Consider the following 18,720-nt stretch of genomic DNA (forward strand, 5'->3'; position numbering starts at 1 on the left):
GAACGATCGTTAATGAACATTGTTGAGAATTAATTAATTAACGAAGAATCCCACAATTGTTCGTGTTTATAAATAAACATCACTCTGAATTATTTATAAAGTAATTGTTTAAAAATATTTTTCTAGTACACATATAGATCATAGGGACATGATAAATAACATGTATTTTTACTATTTATTAATGTTGTAACATTTATTTTTACTAAGTGAAGTTTGATTCTAATATTTTTATGATTAATATCGAGTTTGTTTTTGTTTATAATAAGTCTAGAGAATGGGGTAGCTCAGTGATTAAGGGACTGTGCTTCTTATCTCCAAGGTGCGAGTTGAGTTCTGCTGTAGCAGGTAATTATTTATTTTGCTCTGTTAAATTAGCAATGGATGGACCATGGAATCGGGAGACCCTCCTGGGGTACCCTAAATCACCTCCTTGCACTACTGTTGGTCTATTAATAGTACTTCCTTATAAAGCACTGAACCCCTGATCCTTCATAAGTTGTAGTGTAACAGATTTATAAGGAGTCTATCTGGTAATATTTTTATCAGTAGTTTCTTTCTATATTGTATTGCAAGGATCAAAGTATGCACATTTATTTTTTTATTTTTAAAATTATTTTTACTTTATCCTTCTAAAATATTGAAATTTAGAAAGGAAGACAAAATATAATGAGTTCCATCAAAATCACTTGAGCTGTTTTTGAGAAATTACATTAATTATAAAATAAATGATACAAACGGGTATTTCCAGTAAATTGATTTTAGCGAAACATTTTCTGTAACATCCCAAGCATATGCTTGCTTTAAATGTGTAATTTGTTTCTTAAAATTTTTCATTTTTAAGTTAGACTTTTCTCAATACATTTACACAAAAAATGTTTGCAAAGCTTAGTTATTTGAAGGGTCAAGTTTTTATTTTTTGAAAATTCAGATTTAAAATATTTCACAATCGATTTTTTCAATACTTTCTCTTCCTATACATAGGTAAGTGTGAGTTATGAATTACTCATTACAAAATGATAAACTTCCTGGCTTCTTATTGTGTCTGAATACAAGTTAAATATAATTAATGAATATTAGTTAAATATAATTAATTAATTCATCTGTAGAGATGTATATGTTCCATGGATAACATGATCCAGTATTCTTTTCAAATCTGTCAGTGTGCCAATAATGCTTGTCCATGTATGTCATTGTCATAATCCTAAAATCCATGTTATCACACATTTATATGGTATGAGCTTGGTCTGTTATCACATAGTGGTATGATCTTGGCCTCATTACCCTTCCTTTAAGATAATGTCATTTATCCCGACACTGATCCATTGCCTGGATTCGTCCTTCATGTTTTGTAGTTATTGTCCACTCAGAGAAATATGTGAGCTGTGGTACAAATGTAGTCTTGTACACTTTCATTTTGGTATCTTTCCTCACCCCTTTTCTGTTTAGGAAGGTTTTATATAAGGTCCAAAACAGACATCCAGCATCATTAACACTTTCTTGGACCTCCGAGTCATTATAGCCTGAGACATTATAGATTAGCCCCAAGGTACTTAAATGTTTCAAACTGTTCAAATCTGAGCCCATTTAAATTTAGTACTCTCATTAATATCCTGATATGTTTGCCAATCCACATTACTTTTGTTTTTCAGCATTAATTTGCATGGATTATTTCAAGTAAATCACAACAGCACTTACTGCAGGTTTCTGTCATTGTTTACTAATTCTGCGATAATATGGCAAGTATACAAAGTAGACTATAATGGGTCTTAAGTAGGAGTATCCCGGGTGAAAACTTTTGAGCCTCTTCTTCACTCATTTCAACTCCATATCGAGAACCATTGATAAGAATAAACAGCAATTGGTTAAGACTACGACTAAGGCTAAGAAGTCCATTTATATATCACATCTATTTATATATTACATCTAATTATATATTACATATATTATATCTAATTATTCCAGTTGTTATTAGAAAAAGTTTCTTGCTCAGAGTTGTTACTTTTCTTTTTTTAGTTTCTATTTTGGGAAATATTCTTTTCTGTCTATTGTATTCCTTTGAGAACTGAATACATTTATACATTTTATTTCAGTTATTTTTCTGTTTATTGGCTTTAATTCTGTCATATACTGCAACTAAGGCAGGAAGGCGGATATTTTTACATTTTACAGGTCAAGTTGTTGAGGTGGTTGTGTTGGATTAGACAGTCTTAAATCCAATTGAAGATGTGAAGTACTCTGTACCAGGTGGCCTCGACAATGTGTGCTCATAAAGGAAGAGCTGTTAGGATATGTTTGGACAGGATGAGTTTTACGGAAATAAGTGAAGTTCTTGAAGGATAGAAATTTTACTCTGTAGAGAACAAGCTTGCAGTCATGAAGGGGATTGTAAGTACTTAGGGAACGAGCCATAGGTGCTTATAAAATGAAGACAAGGCTTTAGAAGGAGGAGAGATCCAGAGAAGATAGAATGACATAAAAAAATTAAAGTCAAATATATATTTCCAAAATAGCATTGGATTGCACTGATCCCCTATATATATTAATTCTCACTACTTTCCAAGAACCAGAATTCCCTGAAGGGGAAATTATCACTTTGGTCTATCAAGTTGCGCCAATTTATCTCTCTGGACCAATTAAACACCATCGAGAGACGCTATGTGTTAGACGTTAGTTTTGAGTGGATCAGAACATTCTATTGTAATATTTATTGATTCTAATAATACATTTAAGAATATTACAACATATAACATGGTTATTAATTTGTAAAATCAAAGTATTTGGAAGAAATATACATTTCAATATACGTTTCCTGATGACTGTCGTAGTTCTTGTTGCGACAGCTAGGAAGCGTTGTGTCAGTATCTAACGGTTAATTGGCAGGTTGAAAGGTATCCAAAAGATAGCATGGTCACTACAAGTTTTACAACCCAGACAAATTAGGTTGAAAACATCAAAACTTATTCCTTGGCCCTTTAAGGTAAATAATCTTTTGAAGGGATTTGCATCAGCACAGATTCTGATTTAAATAAATAAAATTTTTGTATTAAAATACTTCAAATCATCCCTTCAGTTGTTTACATAAATGGTGTAACAAGCTGCTAGTGGGTCTAAGCTCCTAAATTACATATTTACTTAGTTTGTGATTGGCCAAATGAACACTAAGGTAGAAAAATAAATTATAACTCTCAACTTTGTTTTCTTATTTCTTTATTATGTTTAAATGATATATTGTTTACATAAAATTTAACTTAATTAATGTGATACATAGTTGCATATATAATTACTTAGTGCATTCTACACATATATAAAAATATAAATATATAAATCATAATTTAAAAAAAAAAAAATACTCCTTTAAGTTTCAGTTTAATTATAGTTTACTCTTTGGCTTAGTGCTGTCCATCAGTTTCAGTCAAAAAAATAATTAAACTATATATATTTAGGATAAACAAGTCGCTACAAATATTAATAAAAATAACAGCATAAATATAATAAATAGTAATATAATTTTTGATTTCTAATCAATATTTCCTAATTATAAAAAATAAACAATATAATATAATGATAATTAGAGTATGCTCTAATGAAAATAATTCATATGATAAATTTATTAAAAGGCAAAAATAAATAAACAAATATATCATAATAAATAAAATAAATTCTCAGTCAAATTAAACAATTTTAAATTATGAGGGTACATAGAAGTTAGCTGCTACTTTCAGCGCCTGGTCAATATCCTTAATAAGGTCTGTTGCTGATTCTAGGCCAATAGACAGTCTTATCAGGTTATCAGTGATTCCTAATTGCTCTTTCATTTCCCTTGGCACTGCTTCATGGGACATCGTTGATCTATAAATTAAATTACAACAATCATTAAAATATAATAATAATAATAATAATTTCAATAGAAAAGGTGATATTTAATGCTTTTGGCATCAAAGACATTTTCTTGTGTAAGTGATAGGACTTACTTTTCCCAAAGAAAGGTAGCGATACCTTAAAATTTATCTGAAGTATTTGAATTACTGCAAGTATGATGTCATACAAGTTTAAAAAAGTGTTTATACATTTAACTACTTATCATATTCTACTAGTGGCGTTTATACAGCAAGGGAAGAAATGGAAAACTTCCTCCGCTCTATGACTATCCAAAATTCTATGTCATCCTGATAGTCGCCTTCCCCTTCTTCCCACTCCAAAAAAAAAGACTTCTGTTTCAGCCTTATTTTATATTACTTTATATACTCAGGTTTTAGATATTCACAATAACTATCAATCTGTTATAAATTGAAAAGCGAAACGTTGTACTTTAGCAATGGGCTTGCTGCTATAGTGATAAGTATTCTATTATTTTTAATGATAACCTTCACTGTTGGCTTAGCAGCTCTGGAGATGGGCTATCTTTAGGTTAGCAGTCAGTATCTCTTTCAATTTATTTTTCATTTAAGGAAAGTTTCCTTCATTTGTAAGCTCCTCACATTTAATTTTACTTCTATTCTCTGAACCATTTGTAGACTGGTTAAACTCAAACCTCATATTAGGCAGTCCTCATATTGAAGGGGATAACGGTAAGTATTTAAAATTATTATTATTATTTTAGAAGATTGTTGGGGGCGCAGTCAGTGGAGTATTAATGAACAGAAAAAAAATTAAACTTATTTTATTTGTGCCAATTTTTTTACTAAAAAGTCTTTAGTAATGGAAATACCCGCACAAAGTGAACCCCGATGATAATATGTAATTTAGCGTGAAACGGCACAAGTAAAATAATAATAAATTTCATTTATTTGTGTCTATTACTATTCTACTGACAATCGTCTCATCTTGAATAAAAGGTTAGTTATAAACACATCATAGTTATGATTGTATTGTATTTGAATGCTAAAATATTGACATAATTATGCTGGACTTGTGCCTGGAATGACCCAAAGTTGGTCAACTGCCTGTCAAAGTTAATGAGACCTGCAATTTGGGACCAAATATAGGCTTTCAATAATAGCTTTTTACTATTTTGAGTTGCATTCTAAGCAAATGAAATATTTTTTCACAGTAAAACAATGTGTATTTACCATTTTTTCTTTTCTATTTTTTAATTCATGATGAAAAATTAATGCAACCTTAGATCAGTACATAGGTTCTAATCTATTTGTTGAAGCAAATAATAAAGATTGATGTAGTAGAAACAATGTGCATGTAAAAATAATTGGTTTTTAAAAAGTTTTGTTGTAACATCTGATTTTATTTCAACTACCATCCAATACTTTGTCTCAAGAATCAAATTGACAAGTCAAAAATAATCACTATAAAATGAATTTAGTTAAATTTTTTTTATTAACTTACGGTAACTGAACAAGTGATTCAAATCCTCCTAAGCTTACAGCAAGAGCAAAAATTTTTAAAGCTTTTAAAAATGCTTTGCTTGTATCCACATCTCCTTTTATGTAAAAAGAAATCATCCCTGAAGGTCCGGCCCACAATCTCTGAGCTAATTTATATTGCGGGTGGGATTCCAACCCTGAAAATAAATTTAATGATAGTAATTATTGTATTTAATAATTTAATGAGAAGAACTGAAGCAATTTAAAAATTACCTGGATATAAGACTTTTTCAACCAGGGGATGCTGTTCTAAGAACTTGGCCACTTTTGTTGCATTTTCGATATGTCTGTCCATTCTTATTGACAAAGTTTTTAAACCTCGGTTAACGAGGTAACAGTCAAAAGAAGATGGTACTGGACCAGCAGCTGAATTATAAAAAATAAATAAGTTTATGAAATTTAAGTAATTTAATAGTAAAAAAGAAGATTTATTTATTTTTATAGACAATTAATTTATTCTATTTATTTATTTATTGACTTACTATGTTGTATCTCAGCTAGTCTTTTATATAATTCGTCATCACTCGTTGTTATAGCACCCATGATAACGTCTGAGTGTCCATTCATGTATTTACTTAAAGAATAAATAACTATGTCAGCACCCATCAGAAGAGGATTCTAAGCAACAAATTAATTTTTATTAACTTAAATATTGATTGGGTTCTACGAGTGTAAATTTTAACATAAACCAAAAAAAACTATTAAATACTGAATTTTAGATGTACAACAGTAATGTGGAAAAACTAAACCTCTCTTTTAATATTTGTTACCTGGAGATATGGAGACAAAAATGTGTTGTCCACTGCCAATATTATGTGATGAGATTGGGATTTGACTGCAGCTGCCAGGCGTGGTATATCCATAACCCTGAGGAGTGGGTTGGTTGGACTTTCGATATAGACCATCTGGAGAATAATTTAATAAATTAAACGCTTTCATAAGATATAGAAAAAGGATTAATAATTAATATCTGTCCTCATAATTTTTATAAGGTATGAATGGCATCGATGGCAATATAAATTCTTTGAAAGGTTAAAAAGATAGCTAATCTCACACCAACCGTCTAAAAATTACTGTGAGACGGTTTAACATATACTAAAGAGTTTATATGTACAATTTCTGTGGTGGAATTGTTTATTATGGTTAGAATTTATAGACTTTTAAGATGATGTGTGCTATGGACTTTATGGAATCATGCTAAAACATAAATTAAGTATGATGTAAAAACAAAATATTGTAACTGATTAATATACCATTTATGCCCTTGGTATTTGAGTTGGAAAAAAAAAATGTTGAAATTGTTATTAACATGAATATAAAATCATTTTGTCTTATGCATATTATGCTTAAAATAGAATAAAAGTGGTTATAATCCATATAATATATATATATATTTTATTGTAGTGCTAATAAGAATCGCATAGCATGTTATTGTAACTAACTATGCTCGAAGTGGCCTTTGTTCAACTACTGACCTTTGTGTTGGGTTTGAAGGCATTTTCAACATTTTCAATTACTGCAGTATCCACAAACTCCACTTGAACACCATGGTCTATAGCAATGGTGCTGAAATAGCTGTAACAGTCAAAATATAAAAGATTAATCTAATTCTAATAAAAATATGTATGTTATGTATATTTAGGTGTAAATAAATACAGGGTGAAAGCTAAATCATTTAGCTACCCCAAAAAAATAATTTATTTTGTCTATGGTTAAATCCTAAATTGGGACTGTGTTTGCCCTTCAGTAATTTAAAAAGTTGGGAAATTTGTTCACAGTTCAAACTGCGGAAAAATATTGTCTGAGAGTTAGTAAAATTAAAATAACTTTTAAGTTGAGAAATTGGGATTTTATCAATACCGAATCTTGTTTGTAATGTGTTAGTTATTGGCAGTGGATGTTATATGGTAGAATATGGTTGAGGATGTGATAATGAAGAACACAAAGAAGTTAAATGTATTTTATCAATACCAACGTTTTGGCCAGATTTGAGGCCATTACAAGAGTGACCTATCCCTCTTGTAGACTACTGGGGGATCATTCACTCTTTCATGATACCAATTGTCACCTATAGGTTATTTCCAACCTAATAGTTTGTGTAATTTTTTTATATTCTTATCATTGTCTAGTTTATATTAATAATGTTTTATTTCTTCTTTTCTTTCATTTATATATAATTTTCTTTTCACTTTTTTTTTTCCGAAATTTTAACCCTACCTTAATTTACCTTTTTATATCTTTTGATACTACTATGTAATAAATATTTTAGTTGTTTTTTGTAAAGCCCTGATGAAGCCCTAAAAAGTGGGGCGAAACGTTCGCATATAAATATTTGTGAACTATTTTTGTTATTTTTTACCGCACCCCTGACCATCTTCTTCATAACTTCAGCTAAAAGTGTTAGTTTCTATAAAATTATCGAAAACAGATTATGGATATGTGTGATGTCTACACCAGTACGAAGATAAAACATAGCAGTATCAGTTTGAAGACAAACGCTCTGGATTACTATGGTTACCTGTATGTACCGCCGTAGAGATCATCCCCTAGGATCACATGGTCGCCTGCTTTGAGGAGAGAACCTGCTCCTGCCACGGCTGCCATTCCTGTTGCAAAAGTCAGGGCGTATTTAGCTTTATCCAGGCTGGCGATGCAGGTTTCCAGGGACTTTCTTGTCGGGTTTCCACTTCTTCCATAAAAATATTCCTATGGAATAGATTTTAAAATTAAATGGATTACTCGTTCCTTTCTGGTGTTCACACACATACACACAGACAAATTTTTTGAAACATTTAGAGTAAAAACATTGACTTTTAAATTTCTGCTCACCTTTACCACTTGCCGTAAATCCAAAATATCTACAAATGCTTCGTAAACAAATAAAGAAACTAAGTCGCTAACCACACGCTGTGTATTCCAGTGAGTTAAACATGGTGGGTTCATTCTAAAACGGAATAAACTAAAGATGGGTAAAACATTGGTTAATATCGGCCTACTAGTATCGTCAATAGAAATTCTGCATTAAGACCAGATTATCCTTACAGTCCAAAATCCTCAATGTTCCTTACTTTGTCACAAATAAAATCATCCATAAAGACTTAAATGTTCCAAATGTAAGCCCGAACCTTCTATTATAAATTCCCTAACCTCCCAACCCACTAGTTTCTAAACTTACTTCCTCTTCCATTCCTGACAATCCTCCGAGGCGCCTGAAAAGAAGATTGCTACGAGACCTGCTAATGCAAAAACGTCATTAGAGTGCTACCAATGGATAGTTTCTTTACACACCTGTTTCATTCTTTTATAAACTAAAATTAAATTTACTGGACGTATTTTTATAGAAATATAGTTGTAAATTTCAATAAAAAAAACAACAAAAAAAAACAGATTAAGGATATTAAGTCCAGTACTGATGTACGGGTGTGAAGCCTGAAGATCAGCATCCTGTACGAAATGGAAAAAAATTGCAATCATTCAGGACCTTATGATCCTGGTATATTCCCCAATAAATGATTAGAAAAGCCCAAGTGGAGTGTTGTTCAAATCTGCCACCGCTTGCGGTAGTGGTGGCCTGACATTTTCGCAATTTCCAAAGACTAATAATATCCATTTCGTCCGTTTGGACCAAGTAAGTCCAATAATAAAAACGAAATTGGACCAATCAAAACATAAAAATCATTTCATCAACCAGACTGGATAAAATAAATTAAAAAATATCCACTCTAAACTCTATACTTAAACATACTTTTAGTTGGTCTCTGTTTCAAAGCCATGCACTATCATTGCATTGTTGGTATTCTGATGTGAGATGTACTATCTGCACCATCTCTGGTCTACGTTTAAGTGATTTTATCTTTCTTGTTGAACTATTAATTGTTTATAAATTCGTTAGGTATAAGGTTTCGTTTTTGGAATCTTGCGATACTCTTAATAATATTATTATAATATCCGAAAATTGCTTATTTTAAAGGATTAATAATAAAGAATAAATAAAACACCAAGACTTACTCCGTGCATTTCTGGATCGGGCTGCTTGTAGGTTGATCCGGTGTGGATGGGGGGGACGATGGTCCTGGAGTTCCATTGGTCGGGGCTCTGCCCGTCGTGGATGGCTCTTGTCTCGAAGCTCATGTCGGGGTGCAAGAAGGAGTTGTCCCCATTCGTTTGTCCCTTATTGTTTTCCACCTTCATTCTGTAACATTCATAAGTGTATCTACTAGAGTTTAGAAGATAAGAAGGCGTTGTGAAAATAAAGAGAGACTTTAATAAAAAAAAGTTAAAAAAGCCCAGGCTAGTAATTCATTTTTTTTGTTTCAGATTTGGTGCCAAATTCCTGCTGATATCCCGGAATATCATCATTATACACTTCTTTTTTTTCTAAAATGCAGGTTGTTTCGAGATTTTATCTAAACACCTTTGTATCTACACGTTTTTCACGTACAATCTACACGTTTGTCACTTGCCGCAAATCCAAGACTTGTACCAGTGCTTGGTACACGAAGGAAGTAACAAACGTCCACACGCTTGTTTTGTTCTTTTGACTTTTCTCGGTCATTACATTCGATTTACATCTTAAAAATGATCACAATAAAGATAGACTAAATGGAAGGAAAAGTAAATACCAAGCTAGATGATAAAAACTCATAGAAATGGTACACTGTACTAGATAACCCATAAATTAAACCTTCATTCTAGAATTTTTATCAGAAACTTTTCAATATAATTATCTATAGATATAATGTCTTCATAAATATTTATTTGTACTATGTAAAATAAACTGCTAATGTTAATTAGGGAGATTTGAAATAATGTATTTACACTGAATCGATAGAATTTTAAAATATACAATCATAAACAAGAGTTAATTACTTAATCCAAGGGTTGAGGAAATTATTTAAACAATTAAAACTCAAAGAGCACACATATTTATCATTCGGCAGTTGGTATAAAACAATACTAACTGAACACAATACCAACTGAACACAATACTAACTGAACACCATACTAACTGAACACAATACTAACTGAACACAACTGAACACAATACTAACTGAACACCATACTAACTGAACACAATACTAACTGAACACGATCGTATGGATGAAGCACAAGTCAGTACCTCAAATACCCGACAGGTCGGCCAAAAATTCCTAATAAACTTGTACCAGCCAATCCAAATAACCCATCTACACGCTAGTGCCTGTGCGAATTTGATTTGATTTGGCAAAGGTTTATGAGGCTCTAGTATACTCCCTTATCTTGGTCATTGATGAAAAAATAAATTGGAAAGAACTCGCGACTGATTCTGTTGCTACTTTTTTTATTTTATGAGTTTTCGATCCTAGATGCCTTTGTTCCTTATCAGACCCCTTTTGCTTGATAGCTGCTGCATAGTAGTCGAATAAATTTAATATTTTGAGAAAATAGCATTTACTTGAGCAACCTACTTTTGGGAACCGTAGATTTAGAGCGTTATGGGTTCGATTCCCATCTGGTACAGTAAATATTTATTATATTCTCAATATATTTCAATATACTTGATATTCCCACTCGAAGCCGTACGTAGGTCCTCAATGGAGTACTTGAACCATAAAAAAATTAAAAAATATATTTTTTTAAAAAATAAATTCTCCAAAAATTAAGTTATGAAGTGAAACATTATTTTCTTATTATCTAAAAGGTATATATTTTATCGTAACTTAAGCATATGACCGCTTGAAAAGTAGTTAAATTAGCAACAAAGAAAAAACAAAACAAAAAAATCTAAATTGACCCATTTGATACTGTTTGTTGAAATATCATTGTTCAAATGTTTGGATCTTTGCATCCTATCAATAGAAAAAAAATTAACCATCTTGGAATTGTAAAAATCTTAAGTGCTGGAATCATTATCTAGTACTGGGCCATATTTTTTTTTTTAATTCAGTACCAAAGTCACAAGTGCCCCCTAACGGTCCTCCCAACTGGACACTACCATTTTCCAACTCCAAGCTTGATAAAATGATTCCAAAACACTGTTATTTTGTTTTAACCCACCATTGGGGCGGTCCCTCCCCATTCTTGTTCCCCGCGGCTGATATTGTAACTGCCGCCTTCAGCGGACATGCCTCCTTTCATTATAATGCCACGTGGAAGGGTATTTGTTTGTATATATTTAGATTTAGTCTCCATATATTGTAAATAAACCTAGGAGGTTAAAAAAAAATTTTTTTTGCTTTTTTTACGTTGCCCCAAGACTCCCGTTGGAGTCCTACACTGCCCCTGTGTTATATAATAAAAGAATGGATATGAGGATATAAATTGTTATTATTTATTTAATTTTAAAAATCTACTTTGGATTCTGCTATAAATTTGCACAACGCCTGAATAGTAGCCCTATCTAGATCTGCCAGCCCTCGGAGGAAAGCGTTATTGTTTTGGATGAGGGGATATTTAATCCTGTATTTATCATATCTACTGCAATTTAGTATAATATGTAATGGGTCCTCGATAGAGTTACATGTCCAACATTTATAAAAAAAAAGTTGTGTTGTTTGATATTTAATTAAGTGAATTATTAAAAAAATGTTAACTTTTAACAAAAATTAGTTATGCACGACCGATTATCATTGCTAAATATATAGCTTGTTTCGTTTAAATACTTAAAGAAGCAACCTAGTCCATTTGGCCTACTCAGGGGTCTTTTTCCTCTATGATCTATACAGTACTGAATCGTCCATAGTAAAGTGGTTAGTATACTCACTTGGTTTATATTCCACTTTAGTGCTGACACAAAGACAAGAACTCTGAGGAAGCTCACTGGCAGACTGATAACTTACCCTAGCTAGTTGTGTGCTTATAAACATCTTAACAGTTCCCCCCACTACAGAACTGAGTCGAAATTACGTGCGGGAGATGAACAGGGAAATTGGCGTGAGGTGAACCGTATGAGCTATGAGGATTCTGATTCACATCTCACTTAGTCATTTCAATGTATTAAATAATATTATATATTAGACTAGCTAATCCGGCCAGGGATGTAGATAGATTCATTGAAAACAATTGAAAATTTGAAATAAACTAAAAAAAAAACTCAAATAGTAGATAATTATACTATTTTATTGAGCCAACGTTTCGCCCCACGTTGTAGGGCTTCGTCAGGGCTAAAAAAGATACAAACACATAGCTACAAAAGGAAAAAAACATAAGTATAAAATAACAGGGGTATAAAATGTAAAAAAGTAAGATATAAGAAAAATTAAAGGTTGTAAATAGTAAATGAAAAAGGCAATAGTAACAGATAAATAAGAGAGGAAATATTAAAGAAAATACAAATAAAGAGATGTAAAAAAAAAAAAAAAAAAAAAAAAAAAAAAAAAAAAAAAAAAAAAAAAAAAAAAAAAAAAAAAAAAACACAAATCAAATGATGAGACGGAATGCATACCTGTTTTGACGGCAGTCAAAAATAAAGTGACCGTTGGTATTGGGAGGAGTGGGGACGGCAGTTATGCCACAATAACAAAAATATACCAAATTTTATATTCTTTCGATTTTTTTTCGTGTTTGAATAATGTTATTTGTGTAGTTGCTAAAATCACTACAAAACAAAAAACTATTGAATTGGGACAATTATTAACTAAGATACAGCCTATTTTAAACAGACAATTTATAATTTAGGCAGGTTTTCTTTGAATGTTGTTTAATTTTTACTATAATTTGATAGCTATACACTGAACATTGTAAATTTTATTGATGGTTAATTCCCTAGATAGATCCTCAAGACATGAAACAATTTCTGTATTGCCGTTTTTTAGAAAACGGTTAGTAAAGTGTAAAGAAACCCCGATATTTTATTTACTAATTTTTAATATATATTATTTTTGCTTTATATTCTTATTTACCGCTACAAATTAAATAGATATAATAAATAATTAATTCAATGTCTGAATAAAAATAAAAATGAAAGTTTAATTTTAACTAAATACATTAATTGATATGGAACTTTCAATTGTGTTCAATTAATTTATTTTCATCCCCAAATTTAGCAATAGGGAAGCATTGCCGGGATTCCTAGTATAATATAAATGAGCAAGTATCAATATATCAACCTTACCAACAAACAAGTATCAATATATCAAGTTTAGCAACAAACTAGTATCAATATATCAACCTTACCAACAAACAAGCATCAATGTATCAAGTTTAGCAACAAAACTAAAATAATCCCAAAACATCTTTAAAAAACGTCTGTTCTCACAAAAACTCAACTCAGATTTGGTTTCCCCATCCAAGAACACCATATTCCTAATTTTCATGGAAATATAATTTTTTTTTTGCTCAAAACTCCTTGCTGTTTTTTAATATGTAGATTTACTCAACAGAAGCCTAAACTTTTTCACAAATTTGTAACATAATACTACTTCAGATTAATTATTTATTTTTTATATGATTGTTTGAGAGTGGTTTATTTTATTATCAATTAACAATTTTGATCCTTTTTTCTCTCAACCTTTATTCTTCAATAATTCTCCAACGTTTCGGCCCTCAGGCCATTCTCAAGGAGACCTTCAATATTGATGTCATTGTTTTTTAAAATCTCAATTTGCAGGCTAATTGCCCATGTCACATATAACTTTGTTTTAATTTATATTCTAATTTTAAAAATCCTTTTTACAACCAAACTTGTCTTCTTTCCCCTATATTTATCACTTAAAAACCCGTTGAGAGTAAAAAGGATCAAAATTGTGTTAATTGATAATATAATACTACTTGTTAAAATGATAATAATAATAATAAAATATACATTTTCTAGGTTTAGAATCTATAGGTTTTTGAATACGAAACTAAAATCTTGTAATATTTTTAAATGTGTTTTCCATTTTGAATTTTACACAAGCACTTGTTTTATTACTTACAGATTACATTTTCGGATCCCTTGATTTATTTAAAATTGATTGCTAAAAATATGCACCGTCATTAATCTTCAGACTATTTAAAAAAAGGAACATTATGTTTCAACTAAAAATAACATGAACAAAGCTCTGAATATCTTTGTGAAACAAAAAATATATGATATGAACGTATCTGTGATTTCCAACATATTTTTTACATTTCTTATCTTCTATATATTAAAAAGAAATAAATGTGCAATAAAGTAAATAAACTCGTAAGTAAAGTTACTCGAAAGCTTTTGATATGGAAAAACAAAAGAACAAAAACTATGTAATTTCTATTTAATGGAAGAAATGCAGAAAAGGTTTAATTTTGATTTAAATTGACGCATTAATTGATGAATAAGGGGAAAATGCCCACTGTTTCTTCTGCTAATGTTTCCATACAATATTTACTAATTTGAATTGTGTCAATTAATATTTAAGTCATATGTGAAAATAAACACGATATGATTGAAGGGCGCACAGAATCAAAACTAGGGGGGTCAAGCAGATTGTGAGGGGGGTCAAGGATGTTGTGACAGTTCAGCACGGAAAAGGAGAAAGAAACCAAAATTTTAAGATAATTATATATTATTATGTTAATATTTCTTTCACTATTACAGGGGCAGCTGTCTCATTGACATGAAAGCGTATCTCTATCAGCAAGTTGTATCTCTGTCAGCAAGTTGTATCTCTATCAGCCCCATTGAGGAAAACGCCTTTCGGGGATGATTCATGATACTCATACGTTCATGTATTTGTTTATCCTTTCCCTCATTGATGAATGAATCGCCTTCGCTCATATTTCCCTCATTGATGAATGAATCGCATTCGCTCATATTTCCCTCATTGATGAATGAATCGCATTCGCTCATATTCCAACCTACGCTAAAACCTGATGTCAATTGTAAGATTATTTTTTATATAGTTATTTATTTTTTATATTTCCTCGTTTGAACAGTGAATCAATGGCAAGTACATAATGTTTCTTTTTCTCTTTTTATTTACTAATGTTTTTAAGCAATTGTTTTACTTTCTTTTTTTTAATCTGTGAAGGAAAACAAAGTGTACCAAATTTATTTGTTGAAATTTACAGAAAAAAACGTGTCATATCTATTTTTGGCACAATTAAAAAAAAAAAAAATTATTTTGGCTAAAACGAAATGTTAAATTTAGATAGTATCTGAAAATAACGATTATAAAAAAATGATGTGAAGAGGTTTTTTAATTTTAACATTTACAACTGTATTTCTATAAAAATAAATCTATCAAATTTGATGTTAGATTATTATGGTACGATACAGGTATTTAGAGAAACTGCCCATTGGTAATAATCTAAGAATATTTCTATCTTGAGGCCATCTTCTTTTCAGGCGCTTCGGAGGATTGTCAGGAATGGAAGGGGAAGCATGGTTAGAAACTAGTGGATTTGGCTGGTTAGGGAGTTTATAATGGAAGGATTGATATCTGGTTCGGGTTAGATCGGTTACATATGGAACATTAAGGTCTTTATGTATGATTTTATTTGTGACAAAGCATTTAGGATTTTACGAAGAATTTTGAATTGCAAGTATTGGATACGAAAGGAATTTGAAGGTTTAGTTGAGCCTTAGAGATCAACTCTGTATGTCCAGATTGGCCTTATTACAGTCGTGTATATCAGTCTTTTGTAATGTGTTGGAAGTTTAGACCGTTTCTCTAGTAAGTGCTGTAATAGTCGAAATCGATGTGCAGTTTCCTGTCTTTTCAGTCTTGTGTGAGGATTCCAAGTTAGACATTTGTCTAGAAGTAGTCCAAGGTAATGGCAGTAAAACTAAATGGCAGTCGGGAGGTTTACGACGAAAGGATGGAAGAGTGAACAGAAATTGATCATAATTCGCATTTTTAGCCTTAACTGGACGAATTTTTTCGAAAGGCTATACATCGGTTTGCATGTATAAAGATAAACTGCAAGGAATAAAATAATCAAGCAACATTTATTTTCTGACCAAAATTTCATTCTGAAAAAAATTTTTTGGTTGGATTTGGGCCAGATTTTGAATGAAAACATTTTCCCTTTATTAATGAAAATTAGGAATAACGTGTTTTTAAGAGTGGGAAATCCAAATCTGATTTAGGTTTTTTGAAATCAATAATAATAACAACCCTCGCCCTCTCCAATAATAAATATTTAGAAAGTTTTTTGGTATTTTTTTTGTTACCAAACTATATTAATCATTATTATGTTAGGTTGGGTTTTAAGCCAGGTGATTCTCTATCACATATCTTATTCAATCTAGCATTAGAATACGTAATTAGAAATGTGACGCATACCGATAAGGTTTCAACTCAGGTGGTAAAATACCGGTTATTGGGTGTGCTGATGGTTTGGTAAAATTCGGTGAGGACAGGGAATCTATAAAACTAAAGATAACTACGTTGATAAACTCTGGTGAGGAGCTAGGGCTTGAAATAAATAAGGATCGAATAAAATATATGGTTAGCAGTAGAAACGGGAGAAATTTGAGTCATATAGAAGTAGGGGGAAATGCATTTAGGCAGGTAGATAGTTTTAAATATTGAGGTTCTACGGTAGCTAGAAAAAACGAAATTGGTGAGGAAATAAAAGCGAAGTTAAAAGTGGAAAATGTTATTTTTCAATTTCGAAATTACTTATTTCGCGCATTCTGTCTAAAAACTTAAAAGTTAGAATTTACAAAACTTATGTTCTTCTCACTGTTCTTGATGGATGTATTAGTGATATGTTTTAAGAGAAGAAAATTATCTTAAGGTTTTTGAAAATAATGTTTCACGTAAAAAATTCGGACCGAAATGGGATGTCGATTATTGATGTAAAAAAAAAACTGTTATACTAACAAAAAAAAGAAGTAATTCACGATTTTTCTGATTTAAAAAATAAATAAAAGTATCTCTATTAAATGTTTGAATTTTTTTTTTTTGTTAATTCTTCACCTTTCAAATATTAAATAATTAATAGTTTTTACTACAATGACACTACAATAGTTCGGAGCCTTTATCATAACCATAGATAAAATTGTATTCGCATGCGACGATTTTTCCTGAAGCACCTAGTTTTGGCCCCTAATTTTGTCACGTGTTCAATATCTTGAAGTACAGATTAACCTAAAACGTTATAGCGGACCAATGAGTTACTCAGTTTTCGAAATACCTTTCACATACCTATCTTCATAAAATTCGTTTTAGTTTGAATATTTTTACTTTTTTATTGGTATCCATTCCACTTTTACATGTTTTTTCTTCATTTAGTTCAAATGGCCCAAAACGATGTTGAAAAATGTTTGTTCTTTATAACGTGTTATTTAAATGAAATTGGTGTTTAGCCATCTTTTTTTGAATGTCTAACTTGAAGGTTACCCAGACCAAATTAAAGGAACACTTGATGTAGTTTTATGAAGGTTCATTTCTTTTAAAGTATATCAATCCAGAATTGTATTCCTCTACTTTAGAAGTCGTCTAACAATGAATGAAGTTATTAGAAACGGATGTATTTACTACAGGATATGAATCTCATTGAGGAAATATACGCATTTTTCCTTTAAAATTTATATGTCTATATGCAATGGTGTAACCTCTGTGGTTATTGAATCACGAGAACTTAGTCATCTGTACGAAAACTATTAAAAAAATAGAGGAAGATTCCATCGATGATGCTCTTTACGTGTAATGGTAAGATCAAAAAGTACCCAGTCCATTTCTAGATAAAGGATTTGCGTCAAAGAGTATTGTCACAACTCAACATATTCTAGGGGCTTGCTCACTAATGTAAAACTAAAAAAGTTTAGGAAAATTATGGATTAGTTTTTTAGTTCTTTATCTTAGCCTACTTTTTGGATTGGTGGTGAAATAACGATAATAACGATGTTGCAGCCCCAAACATCGAATAAAGTATTTATAAAACACTATTATTTTTTATTATCAATATTTATTTATTTTTGACAACTCCTTATTGTATTGTATTACTATATTACTGACCTTCCTCGTTTTATTATTCTCTATAGTCACCTATCGCCTACAGGTCATTTTCATTTTCTCACTTTATCCTCACTCTTTGCTCAATTTATCCTTTATCCTTTATTTATACTTTATCCTCACTCATTTATTTAGTTCAATTATACTTTATACAATTTCCTGACCTTTAGGCTTCTTAGTTATTTATTTCACATTAGTTATTTTCTAATTTTACTCTATAGACCTCTACTTTAATTTTTTTTCTCTAATTTATTGATTTTGTATAAACGGTCGTTCATAGTTATTTATATATTCCGGTAACAATTTAGGGTATGGTTTAGCGTATTTTTTTTAGGGAGGTATTCTTGCCTGGCAGTTGGTCCCCGCTCACTTTAGCAGACTCTCTGCTTGGCAGTTGGTCCCCGCTCACTTTAGCAGACTCTCTGCTTGGCAGTTGGTCC

General features: G+C 30.9%; 1 protein-coding gene and 1 long non-coding RNA gene across 3 annotated transcripts in view; one reads left to right on the forward strand and one right to left on the reverse strand.

Moving 5' to 3' along the window:
• LOC112211163 (uncharacterized) overlaps positions 1-18,720 on the forward strand; it is a 25,676-nt gene continuing 6,956 nt past the window's right edge. Inside the window, exons 1-2 of the long non-coding RNA XR_002945469.2 lie at positions 1-100; positions 267-345. This is a non-coding gene — a long non-coding RNA (uncharacterized lncRNA). The remainder of the gene's footprint in view (positions 101-266; positions 346-18,720) is intronic.
• The window catches only part of LOC106688422 (putative cystathionine gamma-lyase 2), a 27,654-nt gene continuing 12,139 nt past the window's right edge, over positions 3,206-18,720 (reverse strand). Inside the window, exons 1-9 of one of the 2 annotated variants that reach the window (XM_024362312.2) lie at positions 12,121-12,180; positions 9,387-9,570; positions 7,897-8,084; positions 6,854-6,953; positions 6,149-6,283; positions 5,861-5,996; positions 5,592-5,744; positions 5,341-5,515; positions 3,217-3,849 (exon numbers count right to left, since the gene is read on the reverse strand). In XM_024362312.2, the coding sequence (XP_024218080.1) occupies positions 3,687-3,849; positions 5,341-5,515; positions 5,592-5,744; positions 5,861-5,996; positions 6,149-6,283; positions 6,854-6,953; positions 7,897-8,084; positions 9,387-9,569 (1,233 nt within the window). In that variant the 5' untranslated portion in view covers position 9,570; positions 12,121-12,180 and the 3' untranslated portion in view covers positions 3,217-3,686. Of the gene's footprint in view, positions 3,850-5,340; positions 5,516-5,591; positions 5,745-5,860; positions 5,997-6,148; positions 6,284-6,853; positions 6,954-7,896; positions 8,085-9,386; positions 9,571-12,120; positions 12,181-18,720 lie in introns of those variants that run through there. The other variant, XM_067048136.1, reaches the window with a different exon arrangement.

This window comes from Halyomorpha halys, unplaced genomic scaffold (genome assembly GCF_000696795.3).
Source record: "Halyomorpha halys isolate HHAL.00 unplaced genomic scaffold, Hhal_1.1 Scaffold1127.1, whole genome shotgun sequence".
NCBI lineage: Eukaryota > Metazoa > Arthropoda > Insecta > Hemiptera > Pentatomidae > Halyomorpha > Halyomorpha halys.